A 22534-nucleotide genomic window follows, 5' to 3' on the forward strand; every position below is an offset into this window, starting at 1 on the left:
AGATGCACCTGCGCAGGCAGTTGTCCAGGCCCTTCTCAGACACCACCTGGACAGGCAACCTGGACTGCTGCACAGCTCTGGCTTGGGCCGGAATCTGTGCTTTCACCTCCAGCTTTTCCCAGCTCTGCCCTCTGGGCTCGTCATAGCCTCGCTGCACTCGTCCATAGCAAGGGCCCTCAGGATGTGGAGGTAGCTGTCACGCCCAGGGTCCGTCTCCTGCCCGCTGCGGTTCTTTCCTAAGCACTCAGTTCCTTTAGCTGGTCGCAGGGTTCGTGGACTCGCCTTAGCGGTGGACGGTAATGTTGTCACCCCGGTCCCAGCCAGCGGGCGCCATCCTCCGCTAGACCGCTCCAACCCAGAACTAGCCTCCGCGCACCCCCGTCCGTAGACCAGAGAAGTCTTCTAGAGTCATAAGTCGGATAGTGGCCCTAGCTTGCTTCCCAAAGCCCTTCCTGCAGCCTTCAGGGACCTACACGCCGGGTTCCCCTGCTCGTTCCCTTCCAGAGCCTCTTCCTCACCAACTTCTGAGAGGCCCCATCGTCCCGTCCGAGCCAGCACCTCGGACAGCTCCAGGCACGCGCGCTGGGCCCGCCCGCCCCGAGGCTCTCCGGGGCCCTCGGGCCGCTCCCCTAGGCTGGTCCCCGGGCTAGTCCCCGGCAGCTCTCCCGGTCTGCTGCCCCGGGCCGCTTCCCCAGGCCACTCCTCCAGGTTGGTCCCCGGCCGCTCCCGGGGGCCGCTCCCCCAGGCTGGTCCTCCGGCCGGTCTCCCGAGCCGGTCCTCCGAGCTTCCTAGAGTGCCCGGAAGTGCCGACGGCGTGGGGCGGGGCATACTTTGGTCGCCGCGCGCGTTTCCGGCTCAGTCTGGGTCCGGGTCCGGGTCCGGGTCCGGGTCCGGGTCGGAGGGGAGCAGGCGGCGGGCGAGAGGCTTGGCCGCGCGACTCTCGGGCCCCGGGCCCGGAGCGGACGGTAGACGCGGTACTGCGCCCGGCCCCCTCGGGCCTTCTCTTGCGCCATCCGCACGACTCAGCCACCCGGCGGTCCGCGGGGGCGGGAGCCTGGGGCCATCGGCTGAGGGCCTGGGGCCCAAGTCCTGCCTCCCGGCTCTGCGCTTTAAGGAGGCCGGCTGAAAGATTCGAGAGCCCCGGGAGAGGCCGCTCCCCCGTGTGAGAGCACTTGGCGCGGGCACGGCCCTTCGCACTCCGCTGGGGAGTGTCTTCCTCGGGACCTGTCCACCAACCAGCAAGAAGTCTTCACCTGCCGATGGCAGCTTTGTCACCTGCTGTCACCTCACCTCTCTCTTCGCCTGCCGAGGGCACACGGCCAGGCTCTCCTCTTCCGGAGGCCGGGATCCAGGAACACGGTACTCCACTCTCGAGGCCTGGTCTTTGCCCTCGGGCCCCAGGCCTGACCTTGACATCTCTGGTCACTGAGTGTGCAGCATCCCCCGCTCAGCCCAGTCCCCTCCTGGCTTGTCGCAGGGTCAGGCAGGCCCCCGATCTCAGAGAAAATTGAAGTCTGGTCCTCAAGGAGCACAGGTTTTAACAGTTCTTTTTCTTAGATAGCGTTTGGGAGTCTGTTTTTATTGTAAGAGTCATTCATGCTCATTAAAGAAAATTTGGGAAGTGTCGGGAAAATAGAAGAACACCCCCCCTCCTCCCAGGAAAGAAATCACTTGTCAGCAGATATAGGAGTGTCTGCACAGGTTTTCAGTCTTTCAGGCTCTGCATGGTGGTTTACTGCCCTTGCTGCCTAACCAGATTGATTCAGAGCTTAACCTCAGCCCTAAAATGAAGTCATGTCGTGAAGGTCTCAGATCTGCCAGGAGCAGTGCTAGAACCCCTGTGCACCTTCTCTCCAGCCCCCCCCCATTCACTGGCGGGAAACCGAGGCTCAGAGAAGACTTACCACAGCCAAGATTTGAACCCAGATCCGGGATTCTGTGACCCGTGTTCTCCCAGGAGGCCTTCCACCTGCCCACCCCCTCCTCCCCCCTCGCGGTTTGCTGTAATCCTCGGTGGACGAGCCGTCCACTCACCAATTCTACAAAACGTGCCCCCCCACTCAGGAATTCAGCACCGTGTGCCAGGCCCCGGGTGCCAAGATGGAACGCTGTGTCACTGCCTGGAGGCGCCCCACAGCCCCCATGGTGGGGGAGCTAATAGAGGACAGGTCCACTTGTGGGCACAGAGCAGGAACTCTTGGCACTGTAATTTGCCCCATGTGGTCTCCAGCCCATCCTTAGGTCTGAGGCAGGTGACGTCGTTCATCCATTAGGCAGCTAGTACCTGCCGGGACCAGCCTCTGACCCAGGTCTGCCTGACCCCATGGCCGGGCCTTCCCACTGCATCCTGTGCGCAGTGTGTCTGTGAGGCCGCCGCCCCTCTCCTGCATACCTGACCTTCAGGCAGCCCCTCCAGAGGGCAGCGTCCAGCCAGCGTGGTGTGCACTGCCTGGGATGAAACTGAGTGACATGTAGGCGGGAGAGGCAGGTTTCTCCCCAGGACCCCAGTCCACTTGTCCACCCGGCAGGACCCCCAGCCCAGCTCTGGCCTGGGAGAGGGCACCATGGCGATGGGCAGGAGGCAGCTGCGTTTCTTAAGGTCCTGAAAGCTGTAGCACATGCTGCATGGCCTGTACACTTGAAGGACAGCTTGGGTGGGTGTAAAATTCTTGGAGTGGGGGTGTGGTTGTGGGGTTTTCCTCGCAGCCTTTGCTGAGCCTGCCCATGCTCCCACCATGAGGAGCTCTTCTCATCCCTTCCTTGTCCTGGAGCTTGAAAGCTCCACCAAGATGTGCGCTGCTCTTGGCCAGCTTACATTACATTTTCCTGGGGTTGGTGTCTTATTTTTAAATTTTTTTATTAGGATATAACTTACATATTGAAAATTCCTACATCTTAAGTAGACTGCTTGACTTTTTACATATGTTTACTCTTATAAACCCAACCCAGTCAAGACGCAGAACTTTCCAGACCCTCCCCTTCCACTCAGTTGTCACAAGGTGACCACCATTCTAGCTTCTCTGCGGCCCTGGTGCTTTTCAACTTCAGATGAGTGGGATCGCAGCCTCAGCATGCTCCGGGTCTGACTGTTGCTCAGCATCGTGAGTTTGGGCTATACCATAGCGTGTGTCCGTGGTCGGTGCTCCCTTTCCTGCTGGGAGGCATTCCCCCTCTGTGCTTCACGCCTTCGTTGCGGAGACATCTTAGTCCCACAGTCCCTCTGGTCTCTTCTTCAGAAGACCCATCTGGAAGTGTCCTGCTTGTCTTCCCCTGCCTTCCACACCTTCGTCTCTCCTCTTATCAATTGTTCTGATCGTTTCCACTTCGTTTTTCAAGGATCCCTCAGGCCTCTCTGCCACATCCCTGACTTGACTTTGTTGGGTTAGTTCAGCTTCTTGTTGCTTCTAAAAAAGAAAAAAGCCTTTTCTTTTTATAGGAATAAAAATTAAGTAAGCAAATACATTTTCATTTTTCACAAAAGTATTTTAAGGGAGAGTTACTAAGAAATTAATAGTGGACAATGAAAGCCCAGTAAGTTAGTCTAACGTGTACTTCAAAACTTCCGAATAATTTGTCAACGGGAGTATGTTGGACTTGATCCCATTGTTACTTCTCGAGGTCGTGTGTCTCTCCATCCCAAACCTTCAAGTCATGTCCTTCCTTAGCTGGAACCCTCTGGTGGCCCCAGGGCTGTCAGTGCAGCCAGGCCCCGCTCCCTACCCACCGATCCTCACCCCTGGCACACTCTCTCCCAGCGCAGTGCCCTCTCCTGCACTCCTATTCACGCTTCAGGACCCGCTTTGACAGTGCCAGCCGCGGCTCTCCTGAGGAGTCAGCTGCTCCCTTGTCTCAGCTGCTGAGCTAGCCCTCTGCACACCGCTGTCTGGACCTGCTGCACCTCACGCCTGTCTCCCTTCTTCGCGAGCCCCCGAGGGCAGGCACTGTGGTGCCCTGTCCCCCTCTGGGTGCATCCGCAGCATCCAGAACAGCAGGAGCAGGCCTCGCGTCAGGCCTCCCTGACTCCACAGCACTGATATGCCGGGCAGGGCTGGCCTGGAGGCCTCTGGGTCTCACCATGCTGCGTGGGTTTCCCACCCTTAGGGCCTCCAGGGCGTCTCATCGAAGCCTCTCTCAAAGAGCCCACTTGTTATCGCACAGATTCCGTGGGTCGGGAGGCCGGGGCAGTGTTGCTGGGGCCGCTGTCGGGTCTCACAGGCTGCAGTCCAAGTGTCAGCAGGGCCACATCCTCACCTGGAGCCCGGGGTCCTCCCTGCGGTGCCCTGTGCCTGAAGCCTCCTCGCGCTGCGCTCAGGCCCTGGAACAGCAGAAGCCTCCCCACGGGGAGAAGCCGCACGAGTGTGGCGAGCGCTGGAGGGCGTTTGCCCGGAGGTCGGACATGGTGAAGTACCGGAGAATCCGCACCGGCGAGAAGCCCTTCGCGTGAGCCGAGTGCGGCCACACCTTCCGCCAGAGCTCCGAGCTCGTGCAGCACCGCAGGGTGCACACCGCGAGAAGCCCCACGCGTGCAGCGAGTGCGGGCGCGCGTTCCGGGCCCTGTCGGGCTTCTTCCGGCACCTGCGGGTCCACACCGGGGACAAGCCTTTTCTCTGCAGCGAGTACCGGCGCGCCTTCAGCCTCAGCTCGCACCTGATCCAGCACCAGCGGGTTCACGGCACCGAGTGAGCCGAGGCGGCCACCCGGAGGACCTGGGCCATGCAGGAGGGTGGAGGTGTCGCTGGGGACGCCCGCTGCGCCGTGCGGGGGGCGGCGTGGGTGGGCAGGCTGCTGACCTCCTGCTGAAGCTGGTCGGCACACCTCGGGCCCCCCAGTCCAGTCTTCGCTCCCCTCTGGGGCCTCTAGGTGGGACAAGTGCAGACGGGATCAGGGTCAGGGGCCTGGACGGGTGGGTTGAGCAGGGCGGGCATGCCCTTTCTCTCCTTGGGACGCCTGGCGGCCTTGCTGTTGACACACAGGCGAGGAATGTAGCCCCTGAGGGCCCCGCGGTGCCCCGACCGCAGCCGGGCGGACATCTAGACCAGGGCTCTGCCAAGGGGCCAGCGCCCCTGGCCTCATTTCAGGCAGCCATCAAGCGACCACTGGTCTCTACATTTTTAAAGGGTTATGAGAAAAGGTGAATAAGCGCAAAGCATCTGTACCGCCTGGCTCTTTACGAAACAGCGGGCGGGTTTGCTCTCCAGGTTCTTACCCCTTTTTTAGGAGGGGCCGCGGGGCCCCGCCCCTGCGCAGCTCGCCCTGCGCTGGGCGGGAGGGGGGCTGGGGGGACCTCGGGGGCGGGGCGCGGGGAGGGGGCAGGCTCCAGGCGGGGTCGCGGGCAGTCGCCTCCTGTCCGCAGCTGGGAAGGGAGCGCCGCGAGCCACGCTGGAGCCTGAAACGCGGCGCGGGGGCGAGGGCGCGGGCCCGGAGTGGAGTCTGGAAGAGGGGCCGCCTCTCCGGTAGTGGGGCCGGAGCGCAGGGTCAGGTCACAGGCCCGGGACGGAGCCTGGACGGTCCAGTGCGTAGCGGGAGCGAGGTGGGACTTGCGTGTTAGAAATGTCGCTTGTGGGAAGAGCAGCCCTCCAGAGTACCTGAGATAGTCCCCTGGGATGCGGACGGAAACCTCTCTTTCTACTTTCTAGATCATTCTTTTTACATGTTTGAATTTTCACGTGTTTTATAATATTTATAATTTGTTACAAATGAATAATACAGTGGGCGTGTCAACAAGGGTTTGCTGATGCAGCGTGCAGTGAGAAAGCCTCAGGACGCACACCGCGGAGGGCGGGCCGGTGGGCGGGCTGTAGGGAGGCTCCAGAGGGGTGGACCCGGGGACCCTGGGGGAGGCCAGAGGCGGGAAGGTCGTCAGCGCAGGTACTGAGAAAGCTGAGGGACTGCCTGGTGGTCCTGTGAGCAGGGGGGCGTCCTGTACGCGGCCACCCTTGGCCCCTTCGGTGGCACGTGGCCTGTGGTCTGCATTCTGCTCTCTGCTCTTGCGTCTGGAAGCTATTTCTGGGCCAAAAGAGGTGACGGTTCTGACAGCGACTACCTGGGCTCCTGCTGCCTGGCCTGCAGCACCACGAGGCAAAAGGCTGGTCCACTGTGGTCCTGCCCTCTCCTCTCTTCCCCGGGTCGGGCAGACACGCCCCAGTTCTCCTGAACCTGGCTGGGCCTCAGACTGGCTCTAGGCAATCAAAGGGAAGTGAGGAGCCAGCGGGGCCTTCTCCACATTCTCTGCACTCGGCCCACAGCGACCAGCGGCCTTCACTGGTGCCTGGCCTGAGGAAGACCAACAGAGCAGAGGCGGCCTGCGGCCATGACCACGGACCTCTGCTGTTTCCAGCGCAGGGACTAGAGCATGTCTGTTAGCACAGCGCAGCCTGGCTTCTCCTGACCGAGTGAGCTGTGTCCCTTCCCTTTTCTGTGGGCGAGCTCCTTCGTCTGGAAGCCCAAATTTCCTCCTCTGCAAAGTAGTGTCCCTCTCGGGGTTATTCATAGCAGAGGAGGTGATTCGCAGTAAGGGGCAGTGGAAGGCGAGCGGGCCGGTAGGACACGTTAGTGCTTCTGCCTCTGCAGCGTCCCCCGGGGGCTGAATTAGTGAAGGGACAGACCCGTGTGTGGTTGGGGCCACAGGCCCTTCATTGTGAGTTTGGCTCTCCTGCCACCAGGTCTCTCTGCCACCTCTGCACCTCTCATCTCTGCAGGTCCTTGTGTGGCCACAGGCTCCAACTGCTGCCTGGTGTTCCCCAGGTCTGACACCATCTCAGCCCAGGGCTGCAGAGGACAGAGACCTCTCTCCTTCAGCTTCTGGGAAACCCCAAGAGAGACTGGTCACAGGCCCATCCTGGGGGAGAGAGGCTTCTAGAATGACCTAAGGGAATAGAGAAACAGCACTCAGAAGGAAGGGGTGCTGTTACTGGAATGCACAAGGGAAGGTGTCCCCTCAGGTGCACCCCAGAAAAACCCGTGCACACCCGGTGACAAAGCCACCGCTCTGGCTGTCTGAACGGAACAGCTCCTTCCGGCACCTGGTTGTCAGACTGACACGTGTGGTGGGAACCCAGGGCAGTGGGAACACGTGCAGCCTTCTGGGCTCTGCTACACGTCTCGAGGCTAAGGAGGTGCTCAGGGAATGGAGGCCAGGGTGTCACTGCTGGCCTCCAGCTGCACCCTCTGAGAACAAGCTTGATATGCGATGTGTGATCTGCCCCATGGCTTACACATGAAGCAGCCCTTCCCCAGGTTTTTACAAGCTTATGAATGACTGCTTTTACTTCTGTTTGCCAAGATTTCACTTTTTTGATAAAACTTTTGACAAGCCATTTTTCCTATTATATAAGCAGATTATATTGTAGAAAATTTGGGGAATGGAGAAAAGAAGAAACAAATCACACTAGTTCACACCACGTGGCAGAAATGTACTCTTAGAATTTTTTTACATCAACACAAATTCTTTTCCCAAACCGTTTTAGAATGGTTTGCATACATTCTGTCCCTTGGCCCCATCACACTGCAGGTTCCTGTTCTGTCTCTGTCCCACTGTTCTTCACGACGTTTTCCCTTCAACCCAGGATCCATTTTCCCTTCAGTCCAGGCTCCAGTCTGGGATCATATCTTGCCTTTAGTTGCCATATGCCCTCAGGATTCCTTAGTGTGGATCCGCTCCTCAGCCTCTCTTACCTCCCTGGAGATGGTTTATTCATTGCAAGGGCAGAAATAGCAGCCATACAGTGGAAAAAGCAGACAACACCTCGACTACATGATCGGAATTATCACCAGCCAGTGAAGGGCCGATGGACACCATGTACCTTCATATGTGACACCCTGAGGACACATCATTGCAGTGTTGCAGCTGGACATGCATGACCTGTGTCCAGCTAAAAGGAAAGGGGACGAGATTGTGGAAGGAACAGGTGGGGCTTTCCAGGCAGGGGAATGGAATGAGCAGAGGCTCAGAGAGAGGCGAGAGCGAGCCTGGTGTGTTCAGGGAATGACAGCTGGCCCCACAGTTGGAGGAAGAGGTGAGGCTGGAGAGGTGGGTGGAGGTGAGGAGCCAGCGCTAGGCTTATCAAGGTAAGACCTGCTGCCATCCACGCATGGTGTGTTCTGGGCACAGCGGACAGCATGGAGCTCCCGGCTTTTGGAGAGCCAGCCTCCTCCATGGCCACCATCGATGGCCCAGCCCAGCATCGGGGGCCCCTCACCATCTGTGCTTCTGTTTGGTGAGTGGGCTGAGAACTCGGAGCGGGATGGGGGGTGGCCCAGAACAAGAGACATCTGTAAAAGTCAGATGTCAAGGGACATTGTCAGGGAGCAGGGGGATGTTTCAAGGGGCTCTCTGGGCTTGGGTTTCCTGAAGCATGTCAGAATCAGGAGGTTGAGGAGAGACTGCAAGTGTCACTGACAGGAAAGTGCCTAGAGCATGGAGACACAACTGAATGATGCCTTGGGGACATGCCACTCATAACCCAAGCCCCAGGACACAGGTCTGTGGCAGATGCCGTAATGGTATTTCAGCCGCAGGTAAACGTGGGGGCATCCATTCTGCAGAGAAACCCAAGGTTGCAGTGCCCGTGGGAAACCTGCACCCCCACCCTACGGGCGTCAGACCCCAGAGAACTCCTGCCCCAGGAACTGGGTCTTGCCAACGACTGCGCAGGCTTAGGAGCAGATGCTTCCCTGTGGAGCCCTCAGGCGAGCCCCTAGTCCTCGGAGAGACTCGCCTGGGACGTGGCTAGGCTGTCCCCAGACTCTGCAACCAAATACACTGTGAGATCATAAATGCAGGTTGTTTTAAGCCTGTAAGTGTGTGGTCACTGAAAACTACTAGTGAGGGAAACTGGGAGAGGTGGGGTCCCTGCAGCTGGGAGGAGAAAATGTGTCATGAGGGCAGAGTCGGTCATACGTGTGTTGGCTGCTGCAGCGGGAACACTCCAGGAGGAGGGGGCTGCGGTGCCTTTGGGCTTAGCGAGGGGAATCCACATGCTGGGGAACAGCAAGCGGCGGGCTCTGCCGCCTGGCGGGCGGTCTGAGGGTCCCTCCCCTGGCGCCTTTTCTCTGGCTCTTCTCCACGGGGGAGGTTTCCTGACATGTCCCCACCCGATCCCGCGCTCCCGAGCTTTTCTGCCTGCCTCCTTCCCCCACGGAGCCCCCGCCTTTCTCCATGAGTACTGCCTGCATTCGTTCATTCATTCGTTCTTTCCGCAGTCAGCTCGGTCACCAAACCCAGACTGACATCCCTGACCCCATCTCTGGACCCGGCGGGAGGCGATGGAGCCCGGAGGGGACAGAGGAGAGACCCGGGAGCCCCGCCCGAGGCGGTGCCCGCAGAGGTCGGGGCCCTGGAGGGCCCGCGGGGGCGGGCTGACATGAAGATGGCTGGGCCAAGGCCCTCGCACACGGAGGTAGGGAATCGCCTTTAGAACAGCAAAGCGGCCACGGCCGGGCCAGCAGGGTCTGCCCCACCGCCTCCAGGGCAGCCGAGCGCACGGTCCTCCGGGGCCCTAGAGCGTCGCCGGAAGTGCCCGCGCCGCGGGTTGGGGGGACGACGGCGCTTCCGGCGGGCGGCGGGGCGGCAGGTGAGCGGTTGCGGGCTGGGCGGGCGGCCGTCGCGGGGGCCGAGCCCCAGCGGAAAACTAAGGCCCGGGCGCGGGACTGCGTGTCCGTCCTGGGGTCTCGCTGCGGGAGCTGCACGTCCGCTGTGCGGAGAGGACGCGAGAGGCGGCACTAAGGCCCCGGCCAGGGACAGGCTCCCTGACCGTTGAGATGGTCTTGGGCACAGCCTCCCTGACCATTGTGACATTCTCGGGGATAGCCTCCCCTGACCAGTGTGACAGCTTCAGGGACCCCCAACCGTTGTGACGGTCTCAGGGGCTCCTGAGCATTGTGGTGACCAGTGTGACAGCCCTGGGGACAGCCTCCCTTGACCACTACGATGGCCTCGGGGACAGCCTCCCTGACCATTGTGACGGCCTCGGGGACCCCTGACCATTTGATGGCCTCAGGGACAGGTGGACTGAGAACCTCCCCTGACCGTTGTGACGGCTGTGAGGGGGTCACTTTGTCCCGGCTACTAGCATGGGTAAACCTTCTTGTTCTTTACTTGAAATCACTTTATCCCTGTAGGTCATATAGGAAGTATCCCTATAGGTCAGTCGTTGTGGACGTCCCTGATTTCAGGGCCGGGTAGGTTCTGGAAGCGAAGCCCGGTGTGATGAAGGCCTTTGTAGATCTTGAATTCCCCGCCTGCCACGTGGCATTGCTTCCCCTCCCAGGAGCCTGCCTGTCTTCCCTTTCTGGTTCCTAAGGTGCTACCGTTTTTAAGTCTTTGCTACTTTCAGAATAAAACGTGACGTTTTAAATTACATTTTTTGGGACCAGCCCTGTCGCCAAGTGGTTAAGTTGGCGCACTCTGCTTCGGCGCCCTGGGGTTTTGCCGGTTTGGATCCTGGGTGTGGACCTAGCACCGCTCATCAGACCCCGCTGAGGGGGTGTCCCATATAGCACAACCAGAGGCACAAGTGGAATATACAACTATACTGGGTGGCTTTGGGGAGAAGGAGAAGAAGAAGAAGAAGAAAAGATTGGTAACAGAGTTAGCTCAGGTGCCAATCTTCAAAAAAATAAAAATAAAAATAAATTACATTTCTTAGTTGCAAATATGGGGCTTATATTAAAAAATATTATTGGCCACTGTTTTTTTTTCTTTTTCGGATTACCAGTTCATGACTTTACCGAGTGTTCATGCTTTCTCGTGAATATGTAGTAGTCTTTATGTGTTAAGGATATGAATGTCGATCTGGGTTGCAAATATTCCTCCTGTTGTTGGAGTTTTTTTCATTTGTTTGCTTTTTACATGAAATTTTCTCAGGTGGTTAAATCTGTCCAACTTTACCTTTGGTGTCAAGCTTAGCAAAATCATTCCTCAATCCAAAATGACACCATTCAATTAATTTTTCTTGGTTTTTTGGTTTCATACTTTATATTCAAATCTTTATAATTATCAGGAAAGTTTTAAAAGCATAGCTATTTCCCCAGACATCTGAAGCTGATTGAAGGGGCTGGGCTCGTCCTCATTCGTGGAGCTGAGATGGCAGCAGGCAGCTGGCAGATGCTGCCACACCCACCTTTGCTCTGAACTTTGGGGAGCAGGGCTGCAGGGAGCCCACATGGCCTGCACAGGGTTCCCACAGAACACTAGTTTCCAGGGTCTCTGTTGAGTCAGGACCTTGATTCCTAGTGACAGCAGCGGGCCCAGTGGGGGACGTGGCTCCTTTGGCGTCCCCAGGGGGGCTCTGACCCTCGCTTCTCTGAAGGCATTCTGACCTTGCCGTCACTCTCTGTCATTTTCTCCCCTTTCTTCTCTGGTACCCAAGCAGGTGTTCCCACACCTGGTGTTTCTGCTAGGTGCTGCGGAGGAGGGTCCCCAGGCTTGCGTCTCCAGAACCCACAGAGGCCACCTTGATGGACACATGCACAGGTGAGGCCTGGCAGCCAGGTCCAGAGGGGCCGCGGGGGGACTGTCCTGGGGCTAGGGAGGTCCTAGGGGACAGCTGAGGAATCGGGCTCCCCAAGTCAGTCTGCCGGCTGCAGAGGGACACCGCTGGCCTCGGGCGGCACAGCCCCATCCCACTTCCTTTCCCCTCACAGCCCTCCTCCTCGCACTGCCCGCTGGCCTCACCTCTCCCTGCTTCCTTCCTCTGCTCTCCTGGCACACTCTGCACCCCACTCCTCTGGTCCCCTTGCCTGGAGACTTCTGAGAACAAGAACACTAATGATATCGAACCGCAAGTGAGCTCGCTCTCCCATCATGCAGCAAGGCAGTCTCTGACGCCGGGTTCAGTGGAAGAAAGTAGGAATTTTATTGCAAAGCGCTGAGCAGGGAGAACGGGTGGCTCGTGCTGTAATCCCGAATTCCCAAAAAGCTACAAGCAAGGGTTTTTATTGGGGTCTTAGGTGGGGACGGGGAGCATGTGCCCTTGGGGCTGAAGTTCTAAGAGTGCTCCGCACAGGGACGGCTGTCTCTTCTACGCGTCACGCATAGTGGATTTTAGTCTTTGACCTCTGAAGTTTACAGTCAGTCATTTCAGCTCCTCGATGTTCCTGTAAGGTGCTTAGGCAGGCAGGGGGCTGTCAGCAAGTTCCTCTCTATCAGCGTCCTCCTGCTGTTCTGCAAGGCGGGCTCAGGAACCTTGGCTATTTTGTTTCCCATGTTAACCTTGAGGGTACAAAGCACAGTTTCCCCCTAATCCAGGGTGATTTTAACTCCTTCACCCTCAGTTTCGTTAATTCTTGGCTCTGCTTCCCGGGGCCCAGCTATGTCAGTGGTCCTGGGCTCAGAGTAGGTGACCAGGAAGAGTCTGATGGATGAAAACCTGGCTAGCGTCCCGCCCATCGGCCATCTCCCTTTCCGGCTCCCATCCCACTCTGTACTGAAGAGTTAAGGCCACATTTGAGGGCTGTCAAAGCTGAGGACTCATATTCCATTTACTGTTGTTGCTATTATGACATTATATAACCAGTGCTAACAACAATGCCATCTTCCCTTAGCAAAGACACATGATTGCCTCGAGCCTTTCCCCACCACACTCTCTGATGGTTTCCACTCAGCAGTTGGGGCCTGGGCACAACATAACCACGGCTGCCCAGAACAAACACACACCCCCTGCACACCTGCACCTGATCCCCCTGAATTCAGGAACCCCCGTGTCCACGCACACATGCTCATCCCTCAGGGGCACTGCCATGGAGCTGCCCTTCATGCCTGGGACTCCAGGCCATGCCTCTCCCTCCCGTGTCCAACCTCAATCCTGTCCAGATGGGGTTCTGCACAGTCCTGCAATTTTGGACTAAATAATAATTGTAGCAAATGCCAACATACAGAGTGGCGGAGGAAGAGCAGGTCACTCACAACAAAACCACCCATTTTGAAAGGAATAAAGAGAAAACCCCATGTCTGGGTTGCCGGCCCCGAGTTTGTACCACCAGCTATAACAGCCTGAAGGAGAGATGTGGGTGGAGTGACATAGGGGGCCGTTGGATCTCACCGGCATGTTTGGTGACTGGCACCTTTGCTGGGGGAGCGAGTTTCTTCATGAGAAGGCCTGGCAGCCCCAGCTTCTGCTTGTGGGAGGACTCCTCCCCATCAGGGTTTCTCAGCCTCGGCACTGTGGACATCTTGGGATGGAAGATTCTTTGTTGTAGGGCATCCTGTGCATTCTAGGATGTTCCACAGCCTACCCGGCCTCTACCTAACCACTGAGTGCCAGGAGCACCCCCTCCCATGGTGACCTCAGAGTTTCCGGACAGAAGTGCCCTGGAGACAACGTCGCCCCAGATGAGAACCAGTGCTCCATGCTTAGGGCCCTTCAGGGCCCCTCGGAGGCTGGCACGGGAGGACACCTACACAGGGCTGCCTGGGGCACCTGGCCCGGCCTCAGGAGGCAAGCAGTTCACAGGACCGGAAGCCTGACCCGGCAGAACCAGCAGGAGAGGATGTGGCCCTCCTTGTCTTAACTCTGAATAACTTTTTCTTCATAAGTGCCTCTGAGTCACTTTCTTGAACTTCCAGGTCCACCAAACCACAAGGCCAGGGCTGGCCACCCCCGGGGGCCTTCTGTTTCTTAGCCCTTGCTTGCGGCCTCTCCCTACCTCCAGTTGCTCAACTGAACAGCCCCCTTGTTAGGGAATCAGTGGGAAAGCTCTGTGGATGCCACCCGCCTGGGAAGAGCATCCTTGCCCCCCAGCCCAGCCATAGGTGTCGTTATGACATCCGCAGTTCAAGTCCTCGAGAGGGGAGCGGCTGAGGACTTAACTGGTTCGGTTCAGTGGCTCAGGTTATTGCCTGTGGGTGGAAAAGTTTTCTCTTAACTTGGTTGCTGTGCTTGTCCTGGTGGTCCTGTCCTCCTGAGCCCCCTCGTGAGTAGGCGTCCCTGTCTCAGCTCCCCAGGCGCCCCTGCAGCACCTGGCACAGGAGGACCCTGTGAAGGCCACAGTCAGTACCCAGCATTCTGAGATCCCACTATCATGCTCCCACATCCAGAAAGCTTCTGACTAGGTGGGCACATGGTGTGTTCCCATGAGCCAACGGGACTAGTTTAACCAGATGCCTCACTGCCCAACAGTCAGGACCAGGAGGGCCCCACCAGCTCCATCGTCCTTCTCACAGGCTGCTGGCCGCTTACTCTGGGTGCTCATTTCTCGCTGAGAAAGGATTCTCTTACTTGCATAGAACAGAGTCCTTTGAGTTGGTGGATTGGGGGAATTGTCAAGGATACAGGGTTGTCTCAGGGAGTCCTGGCTTGGAGAAACAGGCTGTGCCATCAGGGCACCCTTGTCCCTACGCCTCCCGGACCTCTGCTTCAGTTTCATTCTGCTCTGCTTTGCTGCCGACCAACTTTCATTGCTTTCCAGGCCACATGGCAGAGCAGGCAGCACTCAGCCTGGTTTCTGCCTCCTTCACTCCTGACACAGGTGGACTAAGGTCAGGGGCAGGGAGGCACCCTGCTGAGCCGTCCTCCGGCCCCTTGTCTGTTCCTGTAACCACAGCAGTTAGGAACGGGGAGGAGAACTGGGCTGGATTGGGACAAGCAAAATGACAGGTGTCTGCTGCCCACTGCCTTTGTTACCATCACTTCCGTCATCTCCACAGGTGGCAGTGCCGTCTCAAGTTCACATACAACTGTATGTTGTTCAAGAGTTTTCTTATGTCTAAAGTCATACATTCCTGACCCTCTTTTCCAGCTTTTCTGGCACAGGCATCCAGTGGTGGCCATGCTTCCAGCTGTGCTGCTGAGCAAGGGGCTGAGAGCACAGGGTTGGCACCAAAGCCAGTGATGTTAGGAGAAGGGGAAAGCCATGGAGAGAGTGTGCCAGGACTGCTTCAGGGGCCTCCCCGGGCACTGGGGCTTCGGGACCTTTGTGGGATTGAGGAAGCTGGAGAGAAGCCCGGAGATCCCCCTCGGGGACTGGCTGTTTATGAGAAAGCTGCAGGGCAGAACGGCCACGGGAGCACTGTGTCTGGGTCCGAAGTCACCCTGAATGCAGGCTCTGCAATGGATGGGAGAGGAAGCTGGAAAGGGCGGCCTTATCGATGCAGCACTTGCGACAGGGGCTTCAAATGCTATTCGGATGTGGTGAAGCATCAGAGCATTCACTCTGGGGAGAAACCCTACGAATGCAGCGACTGTGGGAAAGCTTTTATCCACAGCTCACATGTCGTCAGGCACCAGCGAATTCACAACGGGGAGAAGCCGTACGTTTGCAAGGAGTGTGGGAAAGCCTTCAGCCAGAGCTTCAACCTTATTAGGCATCAGAGAATCCATACGGGAGAAAGACCTTACGAATGTCCTGAATGTGGCAAGTCCTTCAGTCAGCGGTCAGACGCTGTTAAGCACCGGAGAATCCACACTGGAGAGAGACTGTATGAGTGCAGCGAATGTGGGAAAACCTTCATTCACAGTTCCAATGTCGTTCGGCACCAGAGAATTCACCATGGAGAGAACCCCTATGAATGTAAAGAATGTGGGAAAGCCTTCAGCCAGAGCTCCAACCTCATTCAGCACCAGAGGGTGCACACCGGCGAGAAGCCCTACGCATGCCAGGAGTGCGGGCGCGCCTTCAGCCGAAGCTCCTTCCTCAGCGAGCACCGGCGCATCCACACTGGGGAGAAGCCCTATGAGTGCAGCGAGTGTGGGCGCGCCTTCCGGGCCCTGTCCGGCTTCTTCCGGCACCAGAGGATCCACACCGGCGAGAAGCCTTTCCGCTGCATGGAGTGTGGGCGCGCCTTCCGCCTGAGCTTTCACCTGATCCAGCACCAGCGGGTTCACGGCCCCGAGTGAACCTGGGAGGGGTGGTGGAGCAGGGACAACATGCCGACGAGACTGGAGGGGGCGGGGGTGACACCCGTGAAAGCTTGCCCACGCCAAGAGGTTTGTGTGCTTCGTTCCACGTGCAGTGAGGACAATAAAGCTGTCTTGGTGGCTTAGTCTTGCCCAGGCGGAAGGCTTCAGCCTGTCTGTCTGCTGCCACCTTGCCTGGGGGCAGTCGGAAGAGAAGGGCGTCTCAGGGAAGGCCAGCTGTGTCGATGGGAATGGAGGTTTTCCCAGAGGAAGGGAGGGGATCGATGGTGACGTGTCCACTGAAATGAATTGTTTCACTTTTATAGCACTGTTTTTCCTGAGGTGTAATTTACATATGGTGAAATGCATAGATCTTAAGTGTTTGGTTTTATGAGTTTTGACAAATATAACCCGTTTTGACCTTTATAACTACCACACTATGAAGATGGAGACTATTTCCATCATCCCAGCAAGTTCCTTTATGCCTCCGTCAAGTCGACCCCCTCATCCTCAGAGGCAACCAGTGAGTTCATTTCTATCACTAAAGTTTTGCTTGTTCTAGAACCTTGTATAAATAGAACATTGTAATCTTTTATGTCTGATTTCTTTCCCTCTACTTAATGTTTTTGAGATTTATCCATGTACCTGTTGTATGTCTTTTAGTTCCGTAGCACTTTTTAAAAGGCAAGAGTCACTTTCTACCTTGTGTCAAAGCTGTATGTTTATGTCTGAGTCTCCATCAACGTGTGAGCTCCTTGTAGCCAGAACGGCTGTAGCACAGCCCTGGATACAGACTGTGCGCCCCACAACAGAGCAGCAAGTGCAATATGCTGAGGAGTGTTATGGAAGAGGCACGAAGGAGAGACCATGAGGCCTGGCCACAAGGAGGCGATGACCTCGATCCACTTGTTTTTACAGCATTTCAGTGTGCAGCGTGCAGAACTCTGCTCAGCCTCATGCAGGCAGTACAAGAAAAGGAAGCTTAAGATACTTGCACTTTCAACAAATGCTTCCTAAGCCCTCAGCTGTTCTATGGGAAGCAAATCCACCATGGTATCTGCCCTCGAGGACCCTACGGGCTGAGGGTGAGACAGACGCACAGCTCTCACTGGAACGGACACCCCAGGAAAAGTCCAGTAACATAAGCATATACAGGGAGTGGGCAGCGCGGGAGAGCAGCAGACAGGAAGCCTGGCGCAGGGGACGAAACCGGGAGGAGCTCCCAGGGTGACTCCTGAGCTGGTTCTTCAAAGATTTAATCAACACATGGATTAAATGTGTACAAAGCAAAGGCTGGGGCACACGAGAGGAATGTGAAAGGGTGTAAGAAATGTGCTTATAGGACCTTGCGATTTTGTAGTTGGTGATCCAAGACAAAGTGTAATAATAGAAAACAGTGGTCTAAGTGAGCTCACTACTTGATCTGAAATCGCACATGACAATTCGACAGTGTTGTGGACACGCATACAGTCACACGCCGCAGAACGCCGTTTGGGTCAGCAACGGACCACATACACGACTGTGGCCCCGTACAGTTAGTGCCAGAGAGCCTAGGTGTGTGGTGCGCTGTGCCATCTAGGTTTGTGGGAGTGGACTCTGTGATGGTTACACAATGAAATCGCCTACCACCATATTTCTGAGAACATGTTGCTGTCGCCACATGACACATGACTGCAAATGTTACTTGCCAGATAGGGAGAGAGAGCTGTCTTTGTTGGGGAAAATATTTTGGTGCCTATTGTTAAACTCTGCCATGATGAATTCAGTGAGGTCACGTTACTGAAAGTCGACTGTAATGAACAAATCTGAGCAGTCACCTGGTGTAAGTCCTGGGGTCCGGCTCCTGATCCAGATCTGCCCTGGTCCGGCTGTGGTTTGGTGCCACTCCATGGCAGTTGTCTGCTCTAGCATAACTACCGACTGAATTATTCTGGGTCCTGGAGCTGGCTGGACTTCCAAAATAGTAGCACAATTCTAGGGCTCTTATTGGCACCTATTTCTTTTAAGATGTGAGCTTAGGGGGCCAGGGTGTAGTGGTTAACTTTGGTGTGCTCTGCTTTGGCGGCCCAGGTTTGGGGGTTTGGTCCCAGGCATGAACCTACACCACCTGTCAGCCATGCTGAGGCAGCGACCCACACACAAAAGAGAGGAAGACTGGCAATAGATGTTAGCTCAGGGCAAATCTTACACACACACACACACACACACACACACACACAGATGTGAGCTTAGGCTGCAGGGCTGTGCAGCCTGTAGGGGCAGAGTGGATTCAGTGGCACCACGGCTACTGGGCTGCTGGCTCTTGCACCAATGGTGCGGTGGGCAACTGAGCCTGGGACGCCCATGCTGAGCCAAGACCCTCAGATGTGCTGAAGGGTCCCAGGTTCGTGCTGCTCCCAGGTCCCAGGGGAAGCCAAAGCAGTCCCTCTTTGGAGCAAAGTTTCTGTCCTCAGAGCCGTGGTGCTCCTGCTCATAAGGTCAAGCAGAGAGCTCGCGGAGGTCAGCAGGCACACAGGAAGGTGAGTCCCACTGAATGAGGATCAACGCCGACAGCAAACAGTCATACAAGCCACAAAAGCGCAGGCACTGACAGTTACGCATGAAGTGTTTAAAGAAATAAGACAGTCACAGCGAAGAGAAAGCAATAGGACACTATCAGGAATGAAGAGGCAGGGATTTTAGAGGAGAACTTGTAGGAATGAGAAATGTAATTGTTGAAATAGAACTCAGCGGGCGGGTTAAAGAGCTGAGCAGAGCGTGCTGAAGAAAGCGCTGGTGCATGGAAGACGCCCAGGGCGATCCAGAGTAGCACACAGACAAGGAGACAGAGAGCAGAAAGCACGTGGTAAGGGCTGGAAGATCCAACAGGAAGGTCTGCCGTGGATCTGAAGGGAGCCCGGGAGAGAAGGGAAGAAACAGTGAAACCCGCACTGACACCCGCCCCAGTTATCCCAATTCCAACCTGCTGGGCAGATGGCTCCCCTAGCCCGCCCAGTCCCTGTCCTCCACCAGGGCCAAGGCTCAGATTTTCTGCAGGGCTGAGGATGGAGGGCCAGGCGGGGAAGCCAGCCAACCCCGTGTGGAGATGAGGCGTGTCCGCATCCCTACTTCTCCCCTGGCTCAGTCTCCCCACAGTCAGGCTGACAAAACATCAGTTAAAGGCGAGCACACTGACACTGTTCTCAGTATCCCGGAAGTCCCAGCCGTCCTCGTCCCGGAGTCACCCCCGTCAGCACTTGGGCCGGATGCACAGCTGCCCACCTGCGCTGAGGCTGTGCTCTGTCGGCCTGACTGCAGGGCCCACAGCCAACTTGCTTAGCCTCCGGCTGGCGTCTCTACAGGCTCGTTCCATCATCGTCACAATTCTGCGCTCTACAGGACTGAATTTCTTTGGATCCCACTTACAGTGTTCCAGCAAGGCTTTTCTTTATTTAATGAAAAACATAAATTCACAGATCCGGGAAGTACAATGTATATGAAGCTGCATAAATGAAGAGAGATCCACACCTAGATACAAGACAACTGAAGCAGACCAGCAAGACAAAGATCCTGAAAGAGAGCAGGGCCAGATCTCCAACAAAGGAACTAGAGTTGCACCGTCAGAGACTTCTGGAGTCAGCCGCAGAGACAAGGCCGCGGTGAGTGTCTTCAGCGTGCACACAGGACCTGGCGGCCTACACCTGGATGCCCAGCAAAATTAGTTTTCATAGATGAGGTGAAAACAAACATTTATTTATACATAAATCTCAGTTTATCACTAAGGAACTTTCGCTACAAGAACATCCAAAGTCTGTACTGCAAAAAGAAGGAAAATGCTTTCAGAATGATGGTCTTAGTTAGAAAATGGAATGTAAGCAAACCAAATGATAAATATGAATGTAATCCAAACCTTCTATGTATGAAAGAGTAACGTCACCTAAAATACTGGACAAGAAGAGCATGGGCGTTAGAAGAGGATTTAGGGGCTCGGCCCATGGCCGAGTGGTTAAGTTCACGTGCTCTGCTTCAGCGGCCCAGGGTTCGCCGGTTCAGATCCTGGGCACAGACCACACAGTTCATCCAGCCATGCTGAGGTGGCGTCCCGCACAGCAGAACTAGAAGGACCTACAACTACGATATCCGACTGTGTACTGAGGAAGACGGGCAACAGATGTTAGCTCAATCTTCACACACAAAAAAAAACAAAGAAGACAATTTAAATGGCCCAAGATCCTGTTATTGTTGTCAAGGGGTAAGACTTTAATTTTAGACTTTGACAAGTTAAATATGCATACTATAGTTTAATGTTAATTACTAAATATAAACAGTGCATATATTTCCAATCCAGTAGAAAAACAAAAATGCAATCATTTAAAATGAACAAAAACTTCTATCAATTAAAAAATAAGCAGGAAAAAAGAAAAACCTGGAAATAACTGGGCAAATAACCAAAGAGTAAGATGGCAGAAACCATCCAAACATGTCCGTGATCGCAGCAAGCCCGAGTGGGTGGCACCCCAGTTCAAACACGACGACAGGGAGGACCCTGCACCTCAGGGCCATGGTGGGCGAGTGCAGAGGGCAGGTGGAGGCCGAGTCCGCCCAGGAAGGAAAGGGACACTCGGCGGAAGCAGGCGGCACGGGACGAGCGGGAAGTGTGAACAAGGATGTGTGGCAACCTCAGGGACTAAAAGGAACTGTACCCATTAAAAAAGAACAGAATAGTGTTTCTAAAGGAACAATTCAAAAGAACGAACGAACTCTTAGAGATTAAATGTGATGGTGGGAATTAAAAACAAATTAGTGAGAAAGTTGAGAAGTAAAGTTGAGAAAACCTTTTTAAAAGAAAAAAAAGACAAGGAGATAAGATAGAAAGATTAAGACTAAGAGGAGTTCCGGGGGAAAGAAAGAAAACAGAGCGTGGTGGGAGTGAAATTATCAGAGGAATAATTTCACTGCTTCCCCCACACTGAGAGGCGCGGCACCGGAGTAGAAGCGCCCACTACCACCCTCTGCGGGGCGCGCGGGGCCTGAGGAGCGGGACCTCACAGGGACAGAGGTGGCACACAGGCCCCCAGGCCGGGCCTCAGCAGCAGGGCGACAGCCAGGACGCCCAGCAGCGCACTGACGAGGGGTGAGGATAACTCGCACCTGAAGGCCGACGCGGGTTCAGGTTATCAAGTGTGATGGTTCTGAAACAGCCTTTTCACGTGCGCAAACTCACCAACTTGTTCTTCATTCCTTTTCATGAGGCTGCTAAAGAAGATCTCCAAAATGAGGGGGACCGACAAGGAGTGAGTAGGACCCAGTAGGCAGGGAACAGCTACACGACAGACAGCCGAGAGGGACACGCACAGCGACAGCAAAAGGAAGCCCGGGCCGGGGGACAAACGGCCCGTCTCTTGATGGGAGGCGCCGCAGCTGTCTGACTGGTTTTACTCTCCTACGGTCCGCCGTGCAGCCACAGTCACTGACTCTCCTCCGCACGCACAGCAGGGGTCCTCTGCGCAAGGCGCTCCAGAGCCTCGGCCAGTGGCCACGTCGGCCTCAAAGCCATCATCTCCTGCCCGTCCTGTCTGGATGTGCGTGAGCTGCCTCTTGAGCCACAGACCTGGAAACTAAAAAGAAAGATTATCTGCCCCCAAAATAGAGTTTTAAAACACCTCCCCCCCCGTGCCCACCTCGCAGAGACCCCAGCTGCAGCAGGGACGTCCTGCCCACCCTGCACGGCCATGATGGTCCCAGTCCATCCTCAGCCAGGCCTGCTTGTCCTGGCCACCTGGCGCCGCGCACCTACCTGAGACCTTTACTGAGTGACTTCCACCGGCCCCTGTGGCTCTGTCCGGGGGTGCCCCAGGGCACAGCTGCCACACCCCCTCCCTGCCAGCACAGGTCCTCTGAAGGCGATGTCCTTGCCTGCACTCTTGGGATGGCCCCATCTGTTGCCACTTCTCACTCGAGGACACAACGACTCCATCCACCCCATCAGGCCACACCTTCCTGCCGCCAGGTTGGAGCCCGGAGGGAGAGCCTGGCCGTGGGCACACAAGCAGCCCTCTGGGGGGAAGACAGGCACTCAGGGCCCCACTGGCCCATCTGCTCAGGGGGAGAGGACAGCGTGTCTGAGGGGTCCCCGCCCAGGGCTGCGACAGTGCGTGCGGGTGGGGGTACCCAGGCCTCCTCTCACGGGAGTCAGGGACCCCCTCAACCAGCCCCAGCAGCCCCGCGCACTGTTAGCGGGTTCTAGAGACAGGCACGTGGCCACAGCCCAGCTCTTGTCCGTGGCTCTGTGCAGGAGCCCTGAGAGAGAAAGCGGCTGCCACGGCCAGGGGACGGCAGCTGGGGGAGCAGACACACTTCAAAGGACAGGGCACGCGAGTGTCAGCGACCTTCTGTATAATGACACCAAAAACACCTGCAGCAAAACATTTCATTGTACAAAATTCCCCAAGATTGCTTTAATAGTGAAAAAATAATAATAAACTCCAGTGAGGCACGAGGATGCTCGTTTAGAACTCAAAGTCTTCGCCCGCCATGTCGAGGGCCCAGGCGAACCTCTCCCTCTGCGTCTTGTTGTAGATCCTCTCCACGGGCACCCCGAAACGCTTACACCTGCGGAGAGCAGACCAGGGGTCTCAGGACACAGCGGGATGGAGGCCGGGACGCCTCGGCTCCCAGACCTGCTCCTCCTGGTCACGGCCACTGCCAGGGCGTCAGGGAGG

The 22534-nt window shown here is 56.3% G+C and overlaps 2 protein-coding genes across 13 annotated transcripts in view; one reads left to right on the forward strand and one right to left on the reverse strand.

Moving 5' to 3' along the window:
- Positions 1-8895: 8895 nt before the first annotated feature.
- ZNF696 (zinc finger protein 696) lies at positions 8896-16532 on the forward strand. Of its 7 annotated transcripts, none has more exons than XM_070221998.1 (3): positions 8896-9398; positions 11370-11473; positions 14737-16532. In XM_070221998.1, the coding sequence occupies exons 2-3, from the start codon at positions 11458-11460 to the stop codon at positions 15831-15833; spliced, it is 1113 nt and encodes a 370-aa protein (XP_070078099.1). In that variant the 5' UTR covers positions 8896-9398; positions 11370-11457; the 3' UTR covers positions 15834-16532. The 7 variants fall into 7 exon arrangements, with proteins under 7 accessions (XP_070078099.1, XP_023504883.1, XP_005613395.1 ...); XM_023649115.2 differs by having other exon boundaries at positions 11373-11473; XM_005613338.4 differs by having other exon boundaries at positions 8961-9572; positions 11373-11473.
- A 2702-nt stretch (positions 16533-19234) lies between these two features.
- TOP1MT (DNA topoisomerase I mitochondrial) overlaps positions 19235-22534 on the reverse strand; it is a 35667-nt gene continuing 32367 nt past the window's right edge. For 5 of the 6 annotated variants that reach the window (XM_070221344.1, XM_070221347.1, XM_070221348.1 and 2 more), the window contains one exon: positions 19235-22424. In XM_070221344.1, coding sequence (XP_070077445.1) covers positions 22322-22424 — 103 coding nt within the window. In that variant the 3' untranslated portion in view covers positions 19235-22321. The remainder of the gene's footprint in view (positions 22425-22534) is intronic. The other variant, NM_001433546.1, reaches the window with a different exon arrangement.

Source organism: Equus caballus, chromosome 9, assembly GCF_041296265.1.
Source record: "Equus caballus isolate H_3958 breed thoroughbred chromosome 9, TB-T2T, whole genome shotgun sequence".
Classification (NCBI taxonomy): Eukaryota; Metazoa; Chordata; class Mammalia; order Perissodactyla; family Equidae; genus Equus; species Equus caballus.